Here is a 17852-nt window from a genome sequence, read left to right on the forward strand (position 1 = left end):
AAAAATGTCTCTCATTTTTAAGATTCTCACGAATTTTATAGTGATTTTAAATAAAATACAAGTACAAATAGCTTTATTAGTTGTGATTTAAAAATTTTTACACTATTAAAAAGTAAATAAACTATATCTTAATACCATAGACAAAGAAAGGTTTCCCCATAGACGCAACTTAATGAAATCGTCTTGCTCGCTCTCTCGCTTCCATGTTTGTTCGTGGTCATTTCGCATTTCTGTGCTAGATTTTCCAGTTTAACAATTCAAGTTAATGATTATATTTGTATAAGTGTGTAATTAATGAGATTTTCGGCATCACGGCGACCTTGTGAGGATTTGTCGCCCACCAATAAGTGCATATCGTCGATATAATAACAGGGAGGGTATGTCTTTCATGTCCTTATAATCAAGTAAATGCGTCATTTTATTCAATATTGTCGAATATGAACTCATTGCAGGGTGATTAGATCTGGTATTCGTACCTAAATAGCTTCTGGTTGGTTAATTTAGTCGTGTAAAGAAGTCGTCTTGTGATTTCGTAGCGTACAGCTGATTTGGTGGAGGGCGACTCAGCATTCGTATATCGAAGGAAATGGGTTGATACGGGTAGATATGGTTAGTCATCAGCGGTGCAGACGCGCTTTCGTCTGCGGCCGATAACTTATTGAAAAAAACCGTGATTGTAGGTTCCACAACTGCGCCAAATGATCGCAGATTAAATGCCATTGTTCAAAGTTTCTTTGTGATTTCACTATGATAGCGCCCAAAGATAACACGTTCTTGTTTACTGTTCTTAGGTGTTGTTCTTTATTGCGATTGTTTTTCACTTAGTCTCGATCGCTTTATTGTCTGATGTAGAGGTTGTTTTTAATTTTTTATACAATACAACGATATTTAATAATAAATAAGTCAATGGTTTCAAATTGTGTTTTCGTGTCTCTGATAGCAGGTGAGTTCATTGTTTTTGTAAATTTTCCGTCAAAAACACTATTACACAATACATTTTTCCTAATTAGTGAAGTAAAATCTGCCCTTTTGACTAAAGTTGAGGTTGTCTTGTAAGAATTGAATAATTTTCAACACTTTTTCATATTATTGTTGAAAATTATTTTTGTTTGATAACAAATATTTTGTTCAAAGTTATTAAGCTTTCATTACATAGAAAAACTTTGCTAAATGGCTAATTTATGGCCTTCAAATTAAAAAAAACCATTTGTTGGTATTTTAAATGTACAGCCATTGTTGTCAATTTATGTGACCTCAGTTACCAGGACAAGGTTGGTTGGTTTATTAACACTGTTTACCCGTGATTTAATTTCAAGTTGCATATTGAGTATTATATAAAAATAATGCAAAAAGGCCTCAGATAATTTGATAACCTCCTCCTTTTTGGAAGTTGGTTAAAATCAAACCTGATTAACATATTTTTCTTGTTATATTTTTTGTCTCTTGTCATTGTCAATTGTTTACCGCAAGCTGAAAAGTCAATGGACTTTTTTGTGGCCGATTATTGCATTGTCTTTTTTTAACACCGCTGCTTATGACCTGGTTTTGTAAACAGAAGTTGTTTATTCTTTATGTTACTAAATATTTGATACTTAACTCTTTTGGCATAATTCATATTAGAATCTTATTGAAATAATTATTCCAATATGTAAAAATCAACTATACATTTACAGTAAGAAAATGTCTAAAAGTTCCTGTTGATTTCTGCCATTTGTATGGGTTTCTCCATTTAGGATGACAGTAGTTATTGTAAACTTTGTCATATACTGTCTCTGTTAAGTTGTTGATTCTTTAATATGTAAAAATCAGTTGTTTATAAAGAAAATGAGCCATAGCCTTGAATTTGTTATTAAATAAATGTATCCTGGATGTTGTGGTATTTATGTATATCTTATATTATCATCTCATCAACATATCTACTGATATTCAACTAATTTACATACAAAGTATGTTTATCATTTGGATTATATCTTGATGCCAGTATCTATATCAGTATGCAATTTAATAAACAAGCTTAAATAATAATGCATTAAGATATAGGCATTAGAAAATAAAAGCAGGCAATGGAATACTTAAGTACAGAAGCTGGGAGAGTACTAAACTTTAAGGGCATGTCCCACCACTGGCTGATAGAGGCCCAGATAGCTTAAAAATGATGTCACCGTCAGATAAGGGAACAATCCAATATTTCCATCATATTTTTATCATGTTGATTGTTATCAGACAATTTACAATTTATTAGGACAGACCCTAAGTTTAAAAAATGTTATCAGGCGATGGCGACAAACAGAAGCGGAGCGTCACAGAGGCCGAACGGTGCGCCCCAGACAAAGGTATGCCAATTCAAGCTGGTGCTACTGGGCGAGTCGGCGGTGGGCAAGTCCTCGCTCGTGCTGCGGTTCGTCAAGGGCCAGTTCCACGAGTACCAGGAGAGCACGATCGGAGCGGCCTTCCTCACACAGACTGTATGCCTCGATGACACTACTGTTAAATTTGAGATCTGGGATACAGCGGGACAGGAGAGGTTTGTGTTATTGTTTTTAATTAATGTATAGATTTTAAGCAGAAGATCTAAATAGGTTATTAAGTATTTTTGTGTTTTGTTAGTGAAGAAAGTGTGAACCAAAACAAATCTTTATAGTCTTACTTCATACTTCTATACTAATATTATAAAGAGGAAAAATTTGTATTTTTGTATGTATTGAAATAACTCAAAAACTACTCAGCCGATTTTAAAAATTCTTACACCGTTAGAAAGGTAATTTATCTGTGAGTAACATAGGCTATGTTTTCTAATTTCACGCGGGCGAAGTCTCGAGCAACAGCTAGTATGTTATGAATGCAAAAGTTTAGATGGATGGATGTATGTAACATCATACATAGTTAGATTTTATAGCTTAAACGGCTGAGCAGATATTAATGAAATTTGGAATAGATGTAGAGGATAGTGTGGAAGAACACATAAAATACTTGCTTTTGTTTTTATCCCACGCGGACGGATTCGCGGGTAAAAGCTAGTAGTATGATAAAAACATTCTGTTAACGAATTCTTTGAATTGATTATATTGTAAGCAATGGAATGTATAAAAGGAAATCCATGTTTTTTACCTAGCTCTACACAACTAATATAATTAATTCTCTGTGCAGTGATTATAGTTCCATTCACCTATCAAGACTATTATACATAAATTTTTACATATTGCATTAGTATATAGGTGGTAAATAGACATACAATTCTGTCTTGATGTATGTAAGTCATCACGTGACTTTATGAAAATAAATGTAAAGTACCAAGAATGTACAATCCTCGTATAAGAGTCGCGGTATGCCCTTGGCTTTGCATTGAAATGTTCCTCTTAGGTTATTGCGTAAACTTTGCACGTCTTACGAAAGTGAAGACGACTGTGCAATTTCTCCTTGATGCCCTATATTATGTACTAGCAGTGAAATTATGGTAAAAAGAAATTGTACATTCAAACAATTTATAAATTCATTGTATTTTATAGTTCGGAAAGACTTTTAGACATTGTAGTTATCAGTCATTCAATCTACTGAATTATAAATTAAAAAAAAAATAAAAAAATGTAGCCTATGTTACTCACAAATAACGGTTCTAACGGTGAAAGAATATTCGAATATCGATAAAGTAATCGAATAAATACAAAAATACAAATCATTCCTCTTTATAATATTAGTATAGATATAACACATGTGTATAAGAGGCATATGTGCTTTAGTATTTTTTTAATTATTTCAATTATCCTCAAATAGTAGCTTAAAAAAAATTGTAGGCTTAGTTCAAAAAATAACTGTAGCGTATTGGCTTTTTATTATGTACGTATATAAATGCAATATAAATCTGCAGGTACCACAGCTTAGCACCTATGTACTACCGCGGCGCGCAGGCAGCCATCGTCGTCTACGACATCACCAACCAGGTGAGTGTCAACTTTATACTACGCTCTAATATACTTGATACTTATTTGTGAATATTCAAAATTTACAACCAAATTAAGTCATAGACAAAGAATAACAAAAAAGCAGAACATACAGATGACAGATGTACTTAATACTATACTAATCATACTATACTTTCAAGGTTGAATATATTCAGACGAGATTAAGATGTGTTAAGCTTGTAGATCAATTCAGATATAAAAACAGGTATATTTGAATACTTTAATTTATAAAGTAATGTATAACTTGTGTCTATTTCACAATATTTTTTCATCTAAAGATTAAAATGTTGTTTGAAATAATTAAAATGTTTCAACATCAACTTGCCCTTGTCCTTACGGAGGGTCGGCACAGTATACTGCTCTTCTATACATCTCTATCAGCCGTCATCTGAATCCACTCCTTAGGCATATCCTCTTTCACACAATCCATCCATACTTTCTTCGGTCTTCCTCTGCCTTTGTAGCCATCCATTCAATCTTAACACTTTCTGGTTTATGTTCCCATCGTCTCGTATGTTATAAAAATGTTTGTATATCTTTAAAACTGGTTTTAAAGCTAGTCGAGTTGTAAGAAAAAGTCAAGTATTTACTTATTGCTATTCTGTCGAAGTAATCTGTTTCAATTGAGCTTAAGTTAGCTAGCTTGTTTAGTGAATTAGATAAAATGCTTTTCAAACATAGTAATACAAATAGAAACATTTTTCTTTTGTATATGTTTTTGTAGAAAAACATTCGTATGCGGCGTTTATAGACTTGGACAAAAAAATCGATATAACTTGGCGATCGTGTTGGTCGCCCGTTTGCCGTGGGCGTGTGAAAATTAAAAATGTAAATTAATTATGCTAAATTATTAACACACTAGCCTATAATTCCTTCTTAAGTTGACTTGAGTACTTCTTAGTTCATGTATTACTCGATAAAATTGTCGAAACATTTTCAATCTTCTAGTTTTCAATTTTACATGAAATTATCGAGTTACAGTCCCTGATTACCAGTTTTACATGCAAATATATTGTTATCAAATATTAAACAAGTGTCATATTCAAGAGTTTTGTAATACTGATATGTAAAAAAAACCATAAATCTTGGACACTTGTTTAGAAACATATTTTGCCCCTGTTTGCTAAGAAAATAAAGACAAGTCCCGATTAGGGTTAAATTATTTTTTTTATATCAAGAACGTTGACCTAAGTTTATTAACCTGTTTATAAATAGACTAGACACTATCGTTCCTATCAAGGAACAGTAACGTACTTCCATTCACTCCAACTATCGTAATTACATTCGTTCACATGAATCGTTCAGTCGCATCTATCGTGTACGCCCACATCGGACATCGCCCGATAAACAAACACATCTGAAATATTAATTACTAGCTGTTCCCGTGCGGTTTCATCCGTATGAAATTAAAAAAACTTGTTGTTTACATTTGTCATCATCAACTTTCCCTTATCCCTTATGGGGGTCGGCACAGTATGTGCTGTTCTTCCATATATATCAGCCGTCATGTGAATCCACTCCTTTCTTAAGCATATCCTCTTTCACAATACTTTCTTCGGTCTTCCTCTTTCTTAGTAGCCATCCACATGCATTCTTAACAATAATAACAATAATTTTTGGTTTATGTCCCCATAGTCTTGTCGCATAACATAACATTCCCCATAACGAAGTAGTGTGTGTTTACGCTTTATTATATTAGTATAGATATTGCATGACAAGTGTTTTTCTATCTAGGTACAGATATAGGTTTGACCTTAATCCTAGTTGGACTAAAGTAAAGTAGTTTATCAAAATTGATAAACCCAAAGGATTATCAAAATATTTGCTTATTACTACATGTGCAGGGTTAACATTTTTTTTATAACATAAGGTGGCAAACGAGCTAGTGGCCACCTGTATCTGCGATATGGCGAAGCGACCGCTGCCCATAGACATCCGCAGTTGCAAGCATTGCCTACCCTGAATCGACGGACGAGGAGACTCACATAAACAGGATGTTTGACCTTCCTGTGCGTCTCCTCCGCTGTCAAATCCACTTTTCCTTCCCGGCCTTTCCTCATGAGATAAGGGTGGGAAAGGAAGAGGGACTAAAATAGACATCTGTTATAATTTCCATCAACGAATATATAATTTACGCACTAAAGCTAGTTACAAACTGAGAAAAAGTAAAAAAAAAACGTAATTTTTTTTAGGCCACTTTTACTTTAAAAGACCAATTTGAGTATTTATTAACTACATTAAATTTAGAGAGGTATAATTAAACACCGAATTCACTTATCAGCTATTAACATAAAGGATAAGAGGTTGCGTGTGATAGTGGGATTACTTGTACAGATAACATTGCCACGTGATAACATTTTTATATAGCTTCTTTATGCTGTCACACAAACTGCAACTACGCACGAAGTTATAAACAGGTATGGGCAACTATTAACATGTTGAGGGCCTAACTTTAGTGTACAAATACGTTCGCAGCCGCAACATCAAAGGCATCTTTGCCTCACTGTCACTCTAAGTATAAGTACCTAATGTATTTTTTTAATCTGTTTTTTCAAAATGACTCGCGTGACGATGATACCTTACAGAAGGCCGGTTGTTGCCAATATATGTTTTAAAAGGATGGCCCTCGGTAAACGTAATCTACAGTTAACTAAATAAACTAGCGTAAAACTTTTCTATCGCTTTTTGTATTCGTACGAGAACTGCTCAATATCTTTGTCGTAAATCTTACAAATGATGGGTTCTAGTGGCAAAAATTAGCTTGACCTAACGATAGAATAATCGTCATTTACGTCATCGTCTAACTGTACAGTCGCGGAAATATATCTTGTTCCACTTCAGGAAAAATTGCTTTGTACATTGCAGCGAGATACAATTCCGCCTCTTCCTATAAATAACTAATTAGTAGTGAGTGCAAACGAAAGGGATGATAATAAAAAGAAACTAGCCATGTAACATGCCTTTTTATCGTTCAGAAACATTTATAAGCTGCGTTAGATTGGTTTTGGTTCCGCATATCTTTTTTGTTGGAACACTGCGAGTTTCCTCGATTGTACATATTATAATACATTGATGCCGGTTTTATAAGGTTATTTTCATGGAAGCAACCTCGCCAGTGGTATACCTCATAGCTTGTCGTACTAGTGGAGAAGGGGTTTAAGGGTGTAAGTTGATTGTGAAGATGTGCGTAATCAACGCTGGTGTGAACGCGATCCGCTAAGAGGATCATTACATAAATGAAGTCATACAGGTGGGCTGCGTGACGTCACAGCATTACTGCCGTCGCAGTCACTTTCAAATTATATACATTTTAAACAAAGTCTTTGTCTCAGACCCAGTTTATATCGATGTTTACTACACCAATATAAGTAACATGTAAATCGTTATTAATATATGAAGCAAATAAAAGCAATGATAATACGGTTAGGGTGGGGCGTCGAGCGTGCGTGCTATGTCCACAATTGAATTACCAACACGCGTAAGTCTTCGCTAAGGTCAAGGGCATCTCCCCGACTAGACATGTAGCAAATCTAGACAGACAGCTACACTACAAAGGTTATCTAACCTTTATGGCAACTTTGAAATAGTAACCATAGCTCTTAATGTCTGCATGTTAAGTTTTATATGGCTAGACAAATAATGCCTATTTTTTTAACTATATAAAACCATTTAGTTTAATGTGAAGATTGTAGATGGGACTTGTTACTTGTACTTTCTAGGCTTATGATTGAAAATGTTTGTATCGTAAAACTCGACTAGAATGGAAAACCAACCCTTTAAGTGCAGTATCGCTTGCTGTTGAGTAAAATAATCAATAATCTGCGTATATTGGCTTGTATGCATCTTACATAAGCATTTCACATTCTTATGACGTCTTAGTTGTAGTGAAACGATATTCTTTTAAATTAACTATTTGTTGTGTTAGTTACTCGTTGAATTATTCACATATAGTTTTATTATAGTTTTTCTGACTTAATATTTTTTGGTCATGCAACCCGTATTGACCTAGAAAACTGGCTGAAATGTTATGGTTAAACGGAAATATTTTCGCTACAAACTGAAAAACTACTTATATTTTACGGAAAACATAAGATGTGTTTAAAATTGAATCTAGCTTGAAAAACTTGACAATTGGTTTCCAGAATTTGCATTTCAGGAACATAGAATATTTTCATATTTCTAAGTTTTTAAGACATAGCTAGTTACCCTTTAATAACTCATAATAAATGTAATAAGGTACTGTTAAGAAATCGATACCGTACCGGTGTAGCGGCACAACACTAGATTGTCATACCAAGTCTCGTCCCTATAACATCTGTCAGTGTCATTCTAAAGTATGAAGGATAGGCGCGCTCTTTTGGCGGGAATCGATAGACTGAATATCGACGTTTACTTTTTTTCGATTATGTTGATTGGTTTGTCTGGTTTAGGATACATTCGGGCGCGCCAAGAACTGGGTTAAGGAGTTACAGCGGCAGGCGTCGCCGTCGATCGTGATAGCGCTGGCGGGCAACAAGAGCGACCTCGCAGCCAAGCGTATGGTGGAGTTCGATGAGGCGCAGGCCTACGCCGACGAGAACGGCCTGCTCTTTATGGAGACCAGCGCCAAGACCGCCATGAACGTTAACGATATATTCCTAGCTATCGGTAAGTTGGTATTACTGTATAATTTTTATAACTAACTAACTTCAATTATCAATCTCAAATTGTTGGTAACCAAAGACGAAATTTCTCTATGCTATCTTACTTCTTACTATTGCAAATGCGAAAGTTTAGATGAATGGATGGATGTTTTAGAAAGAGAGAGAACAAAGGACTCGATGAAATTTGCACGAAAAAACATCTACATTCAACGTTGCACGTTGCAAAATGTTTCCGTAATCCAGAAAAACATAAGCTCCTTGTCATTTTTTTTAATTCCAGCAGACCAGTTCTAACTAATATGTACATTGTTTTCGTCATTATTGTAATAGATATGTGTAATTAGTGTTTGTGTGTGTTTTCAGCGAACAAGTTACCAAAGAGCGAGGGCGCGGGCGGCGGCAGCGCGGCGGGCGCGCGCCGGCTGGCGGACGGCGAGCAGCCGCGCTCCTCCACCTGCTGCAAGTGATACCGAGCCGACAAGGTGACCCGTCTCCCCCTCCCCCACACACACATACCTTCACCAACTTACACCTCCAACCTATACACACACGCACTTACGTGTCCGTGCAAGCACATTATAAAACTGTTTTTTCACACTCATAAGGATTTTAATAGAGCTAAAACTGTTGTTTGTATTATCATCTTCTTGTGTATTTCTCTGCCCACTGCTGGACGTATGTTCTTTGTATTTTCGAGTACAATTTATTAATTACGCTTGCTTTGTTGTTTACAGTTGAAATATGAGGGCATGGATGGGCGTGGCCTGTGGTGAGCCCGCCCCCGGCCCCGCGCCCCGCCCTCGCCCCGCCCCGCGCCTCTAGCTCACTAAGGCTTTGGTATTTGGCAAATCTATTTTATAGCATAGCAACACTTTTGTTCCAACACGACGGTGTTGCCACTTTAATTTAGCTAATACTTACCGCATCTCGGTAAATACAAATAAAAGTTTTATTATAATACGTATATAATTTCAACATACTAGCGATGGTATTTATTGTTTATAATTTTTTAACGTTTCCTCGGTGTTGTAAAGTTTTTTAAAAATGTTCGTCGATACATTTTCTGTATAGAAAAAATATAATAAAATGTATATGAATTGTTAATTGTAACAGCTAAATATAGTTAATGCGGGATAGTTAGGGCTTTCTGCGAAAGTCGATGAAAATTCTACTTAAATTGTAAACAGTATGCAATATACATGGCAACACTCGATCAGTTAAACTGGCGCCGTGAGATTAGGTAGTAATTTTTAACTTTATTATAATCGTTGATTAAATTTAACTGTGACACTGACAAGCGCGGTTTAACATTGCGGCGGAGCGTCTCACAATGCTACGGTAATTAGGTATATTGTAAACATATTTGTAATCGTAAAGTAATAAATATAGTGTAATTATAACTCGTGTACCGCAGCGAGGATACGCCTTTTGAAACATCGTAATTGCTTACAAAGTGCAAAATATTTTAGTAATTCGTTTCTGTTGGCAATTGTTGCTGTTGGATATTTAAATTGTATAAAAAAATACGTCAAAATAATGAACTTTGATATGTATTGAATTTAAATGTAATGTTAGAATCGCTATTCCAATTAGAACGCGTCCTTTAGCTCTTGGTGGAGGTGCATTTATATGCATGACACGTTTCCATTGTCATGTCACGTCACGTCATGTCCCCGCCGCGTACACGCCTTTAATTTATCCCCACAAAATGCTTTTTTACGTAAACATATGAAAAATTACATAGCTTCTATTTTGTTTGTTTTATATTTTTTGCACTGCACTGTACTTTATTCCCCCCCCCCACAGCCGCGTATTTCCGCATTGTTAAGTTCAAAATATGCATATAATGAATTAGTTGTACACGGCTCACTTAGATGATTATAGTTTTAAAAATTACTATATGAAATGGACGAAAATGTTCTATATATAACCCTTATGTATATGTGTAATTATGTACGCTGTAAGTGAAGTGTCACTCGGATTTTACGTAGCTTTGTGTAGTTTTCTACAAATTGAGAAAATATCGCATTCCAAGGGAAGGATGCCGGCGGCACACTAGCGCCGCGGATGCATCTGAACACTACAATAGTTTGTAGAAATAAATCTTTGTTTATCTGGCAACACGGAGCTTAATCGCTTTTTGTCGACTGGCAATACTTTTTTAATTTCTAATTATTATTATAACATTGTGTACGGTCATGTAGTTTCCATTTGTCACGAGGATGAGATGGAATTATTGAAAACATCCTGCTATTTAAAAGTTAGTATCGAACAGCATCCAGGTTATGTTTGAATATTTGGACCTTGTAGACATTTGTTTCATCATAAAAATCACACATTTAAAGCGTCATGTGGTTTTATTAGATTTAGTGAAATAAATTATATATACGGAAAGATGACAGGTAACACCGAGACGAGTGCGTTCAGCTCTTCATAAAATAATAGTTTTACACAATTATTTGTTGAGTTTCTACTATAGAAACTAAATAATCATACTGTTATCTCATTTTAATCAAAGGAGTAAAGAGATAGCAATATTTTTAAAGCACTCATGGTAAAAAATTTAATTGTCTTAAATGTTTTTTTTAATTTTTCGTCTGAGGATTGTTCTAAATTCGTCAACTTGCTAATTTCTAAATCAAGCCATGAAAATAAATCTAGTTTTTATCAACATTTAGACGATTCAGATATTCTAGTATTCAATTTGAGATAGATTATCTATCGCTATGCAATATTTTATGTAGTAAAAAACTTCCCACGAGCCCCAGAGTGCAATAAGTTGCGTCCGCGTAACCGCTTCCTTATATCATTGAAAAACTGGCTTCAATACAAGTTAGTAATATATGTGCGAAGATGTTAAAAACAAGAGCTACTGACGCTTAGTTATTGTCAGTTCCAACAGAACTGTTCAGTTAAAACTGTACAATTTAATTAACAGTTAAACTTTCTTACACACAGTTTAAACTGAAAAGTTATTAAAACTGTCTTGAATGTGTGGCAGTAATATGTGACGTCACAATATAACGGAAGGCGGTACCGGATTGTACCTTATGTGTTATGTAATAGAGTAGTCATTCGCAGAGGATGCGCTCGGCTCCGGAGCACGTCGATCGAGGTCATATTGTATGTTTTTGTATTGTGTAAATATTTTGGATTTATTAAGATTATTATATTGAATAAAAAAATATTGTAAATGAATACCGATGTGTTTTATTTATTTGTCCTACAAACTTCTAATCTGGTAATGTTAGAATGAGAATACTGAATTCATAAAAAGTAACTTGAAGCTTTCAATAGAGAAGTTCACATCCTTTAAATAAAGATAAATGTTTAGTCATAATTAATAGAAATAACAAGTTTTTTAAGGTATTATCAACATAATATAAAATAAATCCATAAAATACGAGTAAATATCGTATAGTCATATCTCTACTAATATTACAAAACGGGATAGATTTGTATTTTTGTATGTGTTAAATAACTCAAAACCTACTGAAAATTCTTTCACCATTAAAAAGGTACGTTATCAGTGAGTAACTATAATTTCAGGTGGACGAAGTCGTGAACAACAGTTAGAGTAAACATAATTTATCATTTCTATTAAATGCGACCACTTTATAAAATGAAGGGGGTTTGTGTAGCAATAAAAAGAATAATCATATATTATAAGGTTTATTTTGTATTTATCTAAGCACACAAGATACAAATGGAGACATAAATTGAACTCCAAACAAATACATACTAAATACAGTATTTATCGAAATTGTACAGAAACATCTAGTAACCGACGATCTTACGGTGAAGGAAAACATTGTAATGCAACATATCGACGAAGAAATACAAAGATATGTGTGAAGTCAACCCGCAGTGCAGGTTGGCTATGGCCTAGTCACTTACTTAGGGTTAGCTCCAAGCCCCTCCGTACATATAATGAGCTGGTGATGTTCTCTAGTATCTTGTAAGATAATTTAATGTTTCTATACATGTTTCGAGTGGAAACTAAGACTAGATCACTAAACATTTAACTAATAAAATTTCAATTAAGTAAATGATTAGTTTCTAATGGTTACTTTTATGTAAATAGTAATTATAAAAATATATACCTAATATCTCAAGGAATTATTTACTAAAGTCTATATGTTACAGTAAGCAAATAAAATATGGATGTTATTGACTAGTTATTAAAGTTTTAACAAACATTTGTGCAACCTGAATATAAAGAAATAAGACAATCGTTAAAAGGCCCTGCCTCCTGAAACACAGTTATTACTAGCTCAGGAGACAGTCCCACTAACTGTACTAAAGTGTTTTGGATCAATAAAAACAATTTTAAAACAAAATGTGTTGAAACATAAGCATTGTTTAAATTGCAAAACAATTAACTTCTTACAAAGGAAGGTTTCCGATTCTAAAAATACAACAAATCTAAATATTTATTACAGTTTTAATATACATATGTATGGTAAATATATACCATTTAGTTTTTCTTGATACATATACGATTTATATAGAAAACGACAAATACTCTTTAAAATGACAAAATACCTTCAAAATTTAGCATTTACAACATTTTTATTGAATTACATATTTATTGATAATTTTATTATATGAAGTTTAAAATTATTTTCATGTATACAATAAGTTAAATACGTTAAACTTCTTAAAAATACACTTAAGTAGTTTAAATATACCTTTGAAATTAAAACTATCCGACTCAAAGGACCAAAGTCAAGTTAACAGATCAGAGACTTCAGAGATATGTAAAGACAATGTACTATTATACTATTAAAACAGCCTCTGTTGTAAGTACAATATGCAATGGGAAGTTATTCATAAAACAAACGAGGTATAAAGAAAGTCATACAAAATGGACCAACAATCATATTAAAAGTATATAAGAAACAAGTTGCCGTCATCATGAGTTAAGCCATTAATTACTTTTCAATATCTCAATAGTTTAAAGGCCTGTCCCACCAAATTGTAAATTGTCTGATAATAATGCAACATGTAAAATATGATGGAAATATCGGATTTTGTTCCTTTCCGTGACGTCATTTTTAAGCTATAACCATAGACAAAGTGAGTTTAGATTAACATCGTTAGTAGAATCAACAAAACATACAGACGAATTGAGTATCCATCTTTTGGGAAGTCGGTCAAAATGTGTCAAAATTGATTACAGTAGGAATTAACATGTGACAAATCTATATAAATTGTCAATTTCATACATTTTTAACTTTTCAATCAGCGATAGCGATAATCGAATGTTACTTTGTGTAAGGAAGCTAAGGCTATCAGCTAGTGGTGGGACGGGCCCTAAACAATTTAAATGTATACAAAGACCAATCTTTGGTCCATTAGTTTGTAGTTAAAAATGACTATATAATAGTTTTACTAATGGCCAAGAACATAAAAGGATGGTAAATTGGCAAAATGACTTGAGAGATTCAACATGTATATTGTGAAACAAACCTTGATTATTTGAGTCTAGAGTTCATCATCAAAGCGGTCACCAACGAGGTGGTCTCCGTAATCAGTGGCCTCGCTGCCCACGAACACGTGCTGGTGGGCCAGCACCTCGCTGAACGACAGCAACTCGTCGTGGTCATCATCAGCTGATGCGAACAGATGCTCCACCTCCTCTTCAGCTATTTCCCTGAACGCAAATATAAACACTAGAGTTTGTAAATTAAAAGAATTATTACAGACAAGCAACTGCTCGCGATTTCGCCCGCGTGAAATTAAAAAATATAGCCTATGTTACTGATAACATAGCTTTTTAATAGAGAAAGATTTTTTTTGTAATTGGCTCAATAGGTATTGAGTTATTTCAATACATACAAAATTCCAGAAACAAATGTTTCCTCTTTATAATATTTTGTAATATTATAGATTAGGGACTAAGATAACTAATAAAAAAAGAAAATAAACATGTGATATTTCCTAAACAGTTATAATTAGTTGTGTAAGACATGGCAAGTAATAATCATAATAATATTATAAATAGAAAGCCGAAAATGAAAAACTATTAAAATATTTAGATTTGGCTCACGAGATTACCGCCATGTGGCGTATGAAATCGACTACCATTATTCCGATAGTCGTTTCGGCACACGGGCTGATAGCGAAGAGCTTCGACCAACACCTCAAGAAGCTCTCGCTAGACAGTTGGATTAAGGGCCCGATTCAAAAGGCGGTTATTTTAGAAACCGCACGACTAGTGAGGAGGTTCCTGTCTCTGCAGCCCTGACCACTGGTTGCTTGAGTCATCGGATTCCGCAGCCGGTGGACTTACTATTTTTTTATATAATATGTTTTATTTTGTTATTTTTTTAAGAAAATCATGTGAAATGTATTATATATAAAAATAAGAGAATAAAGATATGAAATTATAAATAGAAATATGAAAATATACAAGGGTGGATGTTTGTTAATATATCTCAAAAAAGGCTTAATGTATCTCAAATACATTTGGCACATGGAGAACACAGTTTATTACTAAGTTTATTTTTAATTTAGCGCGGACAAAATTGCTGCAGATAAAAATCCGACTCGAAGGACCAAAAGTACAGCATTTACTAACTCATTGTCCGGGATAATCCAGCGTCGCACCTCGTTCTCAGCAAGCGCACCATCGCCATCCAAGTCAAGTTCATGGGTGAACTTGTCCTGTTCCGACACCAGCCATGTTTTATCATGAGCAGCCGCTGAAATATATTCAATCTAGTTGCCAATTCCTAAAGTATCCCTTATAAACCACTAGCTTACTAGTCTGCTTACCCCTATCTCCAAGATACTCTTTGAAGTCAATGCGTCCATCCTTGTTGTGGTCTCGCTCGCGTATTGTCTGGCTCACCAGGAACGGCTGCATTTCCTCATGTTCTTCCGGGTTAGAAAACACCTGCATATGATATGATATATTCAAAACACAAAACATTGAATAATTGTAGATTATGTTTGATTGATGTTAAATTTTTTAATTAATAATTAAAATTTATGCATACCTCAAATTCTACCAGGTCCAACATTTCATCCCCATTCTTGTCAGCAAGTGCCCACATCTGCTTCTCTTCACGCACAAGCTGCACAAACCAATTTACATTATTATCCTAATAGAAAAGGTACAAAATAGAGTGCAAATCAGTTACTTCTACAGATAAGAATAATGCAAATCTTATTATTTCATTAATAATACAAAAAGAAATTTTTTATTATAAATTAAAGAAATTTTATTAATATAAAAAAAAATATTTCTTATATAAATCATACAAAATTTAGATTTATGTGTGTTAGAATTTATAGCCTAAATGACTGAACAGATCTTGTTGAAATTTGGCATAGATGTAGAGATTTCTGGCAGAATATGTAAGTTACTTACTTTTGTTTTCTTTTTAATTCCATGCGTAGGGAGTCAAGGGCGAAAGTTAGTAACATATAAATTCATTAGCTACAATATAATTGCTGGTATTACCATGCCAGTGTCTCCTGTGTCATCAGGTGCCACCTCCTCATCATCGTTAGCACCGAATGTATCATGCAGGTACTCCGCCCATGTCACCAATCCATCGTGGTTCTCATCAGCCTCCAGCAGACGCTCTTGAGCCTCTTCCCGAGATAACTTACTAAATACATACAAAACAATTATTGGATGCAGTTTACAGAGTAAATGCTTTTGAAAACAATATAAAGAATGTGATATCCACACTTCATTCTTTAATTCCACATATTGTTATATAATCAATTTGATTGGTCTATTAGTAATACTCTGTGGTATGATATATGCTTTATTTTAATAATTTCATACAAATGTATCTGATATAAAAAATCAGTGGACATTGTTAACCAAATGGAATAGTTTATTAGAACCCATATTTACTACAAGTGATTTATTAATAAAATTCAAAGCTTTATAATTGTTCTGTTCATTAATGTTTGAATATAAATTACATTTCAATTAGTAATCTTTGTGTCAGTTTTGGTCGGGTGAATATGACAAAATGTTGAAGTAAAAATTATTTAATATGGGTTTATTATTTAAAGTCATCAAATACAATATTGTAGTATGAAAGTACTCACGCAAATGAATTCAAAATCCATTTTTTAAGCTCCTTGCGGTCAATGAACTGGTCTCCGTTGAGATCCATCTTGGGTAGCAGCTTCGCCAGCCGCCGCTGCGACTCTTCCGGGCTGAGCTTGTCATATTCCTCCGCCTCTTTTACACTGCCTATCGTAAAATAATACGTTAGCACAATAATAGTAGGCACGAGAAAAAATAGAGCGTGTTTCACAGACATCTTGCGTCGTGCTATCGCATTCCTTATCGCAAAATAAACTAAAAACCATTACAAAATCAACGAACGAACGCGCGGCCGCAAGAGCCGAGCAATAACATTAAATAAACTGCACCTAAGATCGCTTCGTGGTCGAACTCCAAGTTGTGACCGGCATCAGTGTAGTGGTCGTAGTCTCGGGCGCGGTAACTGCCGTCTGATTCTCTTTCAATTGTATCGATATTGTGATTATGAACGGCGGCCGTGGTACAGTGTAAAATATATGGAGCTATTAATGAAACGAATAAAACACATTTGTAAGCCATAGTTTTGCACTTCCTTTGTCTGGCCGTTTTTAGACACGCACCTCTATTCAATAAACTATTTTGTTATGCAAATTCTAGTGCGCTGCTTTTATTTTTTAAAAATAGCCTTCAACAATCGGCCGGAACGAGATAAATAAAACAAGAAGTGACAATTGACAGATCAAAGGATGAACCATAGAGTATCAAAATAAACAAAACATTTGATTTCATACATAAAATAGAAACAGAAACTCATTGACCCTCGATCACTCATAAAAGCATTGTTGACGTCTCTTAAATTTCTTTTATATTCCTGAAATTACCCGTGAATTCTAAGAACATGAAGAAATTTTATGGACAGTAAATACGCCTCCTTTTATCAATACTATTCTGTATATTACTAGGTCACGGTAAAATGTATAAGCATTTGTTTGTAATATACTTTTATTCATAGTAACAGCTGGTAAATTGATTCGAACATGCGTGTTTTTAGAACTAAGATAGTCGTTACCTACTTAATTTTAGCGGTTGCCAGTTAATTCGTTGTGATATAACGCAGATTCTGATTCAAATCCACACATTTCGACAGTGGTAGAGCCCGCTTTAACATCTTCGCACGAATGGGCCGGCTCGCCCGGTGCAATACCACGACCACACAGAAAACAGGCGTGAAGT

The 17852-nt window shown here is 34.3% G+C and overlaps 2 protein-coding genes across 3 annotated transcripts; one reads left to right on the forward strand and one right to left on the reverse strand.

Annotated features, from left to right (window-relative positions):
* The first annotated feature begins 180 nt into the window (after positions 1-180).
* LOC106109968 (ras-related protein Rab-5B) lies at positions 181-11019 on the forward strand. Of its 2 annotated transcripts, none has more exons than XM_013291628.1 (6): positions 181-377; positions 2274-2524; positions 3866-3938; positions 8390-8606; positions 8966-9084; positions 9337-11019. In XM_013291628.1, exons 2-5 carry the CDS (start codon positions 2277-2279, stop codon positions 9067-9069), a joined length of 642 nt encoding a protein of 213 aa, XP_013147082.1. In that variant the 5' UTR covers positions 181-377; positions 2274-2276; the 3' UTR covers positions 9070-9084; positions 9337-11019. The 2 variants fall into 2 exon arrangements, with proteins under 2 accessions (XP_013147082.1, XP_013147083.1); XM_013291629.1 differs by lacking the exon at positions 181-377 and adding an exon at positions 634-943.
* Positions 11020-12751: 1732 nt separating this feature from the next.
* LOC106109963 (reticulocalbin-2) lies at positions 12752-17357 on the reverse strand. The gene is made up of 7 exons (XM_013291623.1): positions 17009-17357; positions 16679-16826; positions 16074-16224; positions 15607-15684; positions 15383-15503; positions 15186-15309; positions 12752-14258 (listed from the first exon to the last, which is right to left on the reverse strand). Exons 1-7 carry the CDS (start codon positions 17196-17198, stop codon positions 14090-14092), a joined length of 981 nt encoding a protein of 326 aa, XP_013147077.1. The 5' UTR covers positions 17199-17357; the 3' UTR covers positions 12752-14089.
* Positions 17358-17852: the final 495 nt, after the last annotated feature.

This window comes from Papilio polytes, unplaced genomic scaffold (assembly GCF_000836215.1).
Source record: "Papilio polytes unplaced genomic scaffold, Ppol_1.0 DF820956.1, whole genome shotgun sequence".
NCBI classification, from domain to species: domain Eukaryota; kingdom Metazoa; phylum Arthropoda; class Insecta; order Lepidoptera; family Papilionidae; genus Papilio; species Papilio polytes.

Excerpts from the sequence above, each read along its gene's own strand:
- LOC106109968 (XM_013291628.1), top strand. The coding sequence starts at position 2,277 with ATGGCGACAAACAGAAGCGGAGCGTCACAGAGGCCGAACGGTGCGCCC. Across the intron at positions 2,525-3,865 it reads GATACAGCGGGACAGGAGAG|GTACCACAGCTTAGCACCTA; the intron begins GTTTGTGTTATT and ends ATAAATCTGCAG. Across the intron at positions 8,607-8,965 it reads CGATATATTCCTAGCTATCG|CGAACAAGTTACCAAAGAGC; the intron begins GTAAGTTGGTAT and ends GTGTGTTTTCAG.
- LOC106109963 (XM_013291623.1), bottom strand. The coding sequence starts at position 17,198 with ATGGCTTACAAATGTGTTTTATTCGTTTCATTAATAGCTCCATATATT. Across the intron at positions 15,310-15,382 it reads AGAGTATCTTGGAGATAGGG|CGGCTGCTCATGATAAAACA; the intron begins GTAAGCAGACTA and ends AATATATTTCAG. Across the intron at positions 14,259-15,185 it reads TGGATTATCCCGGACAATGA|GGAAATAGCTGAAGAGGAGG; the intron begins GTTAGTAAATGC and ends ATTTGCGTTCAG.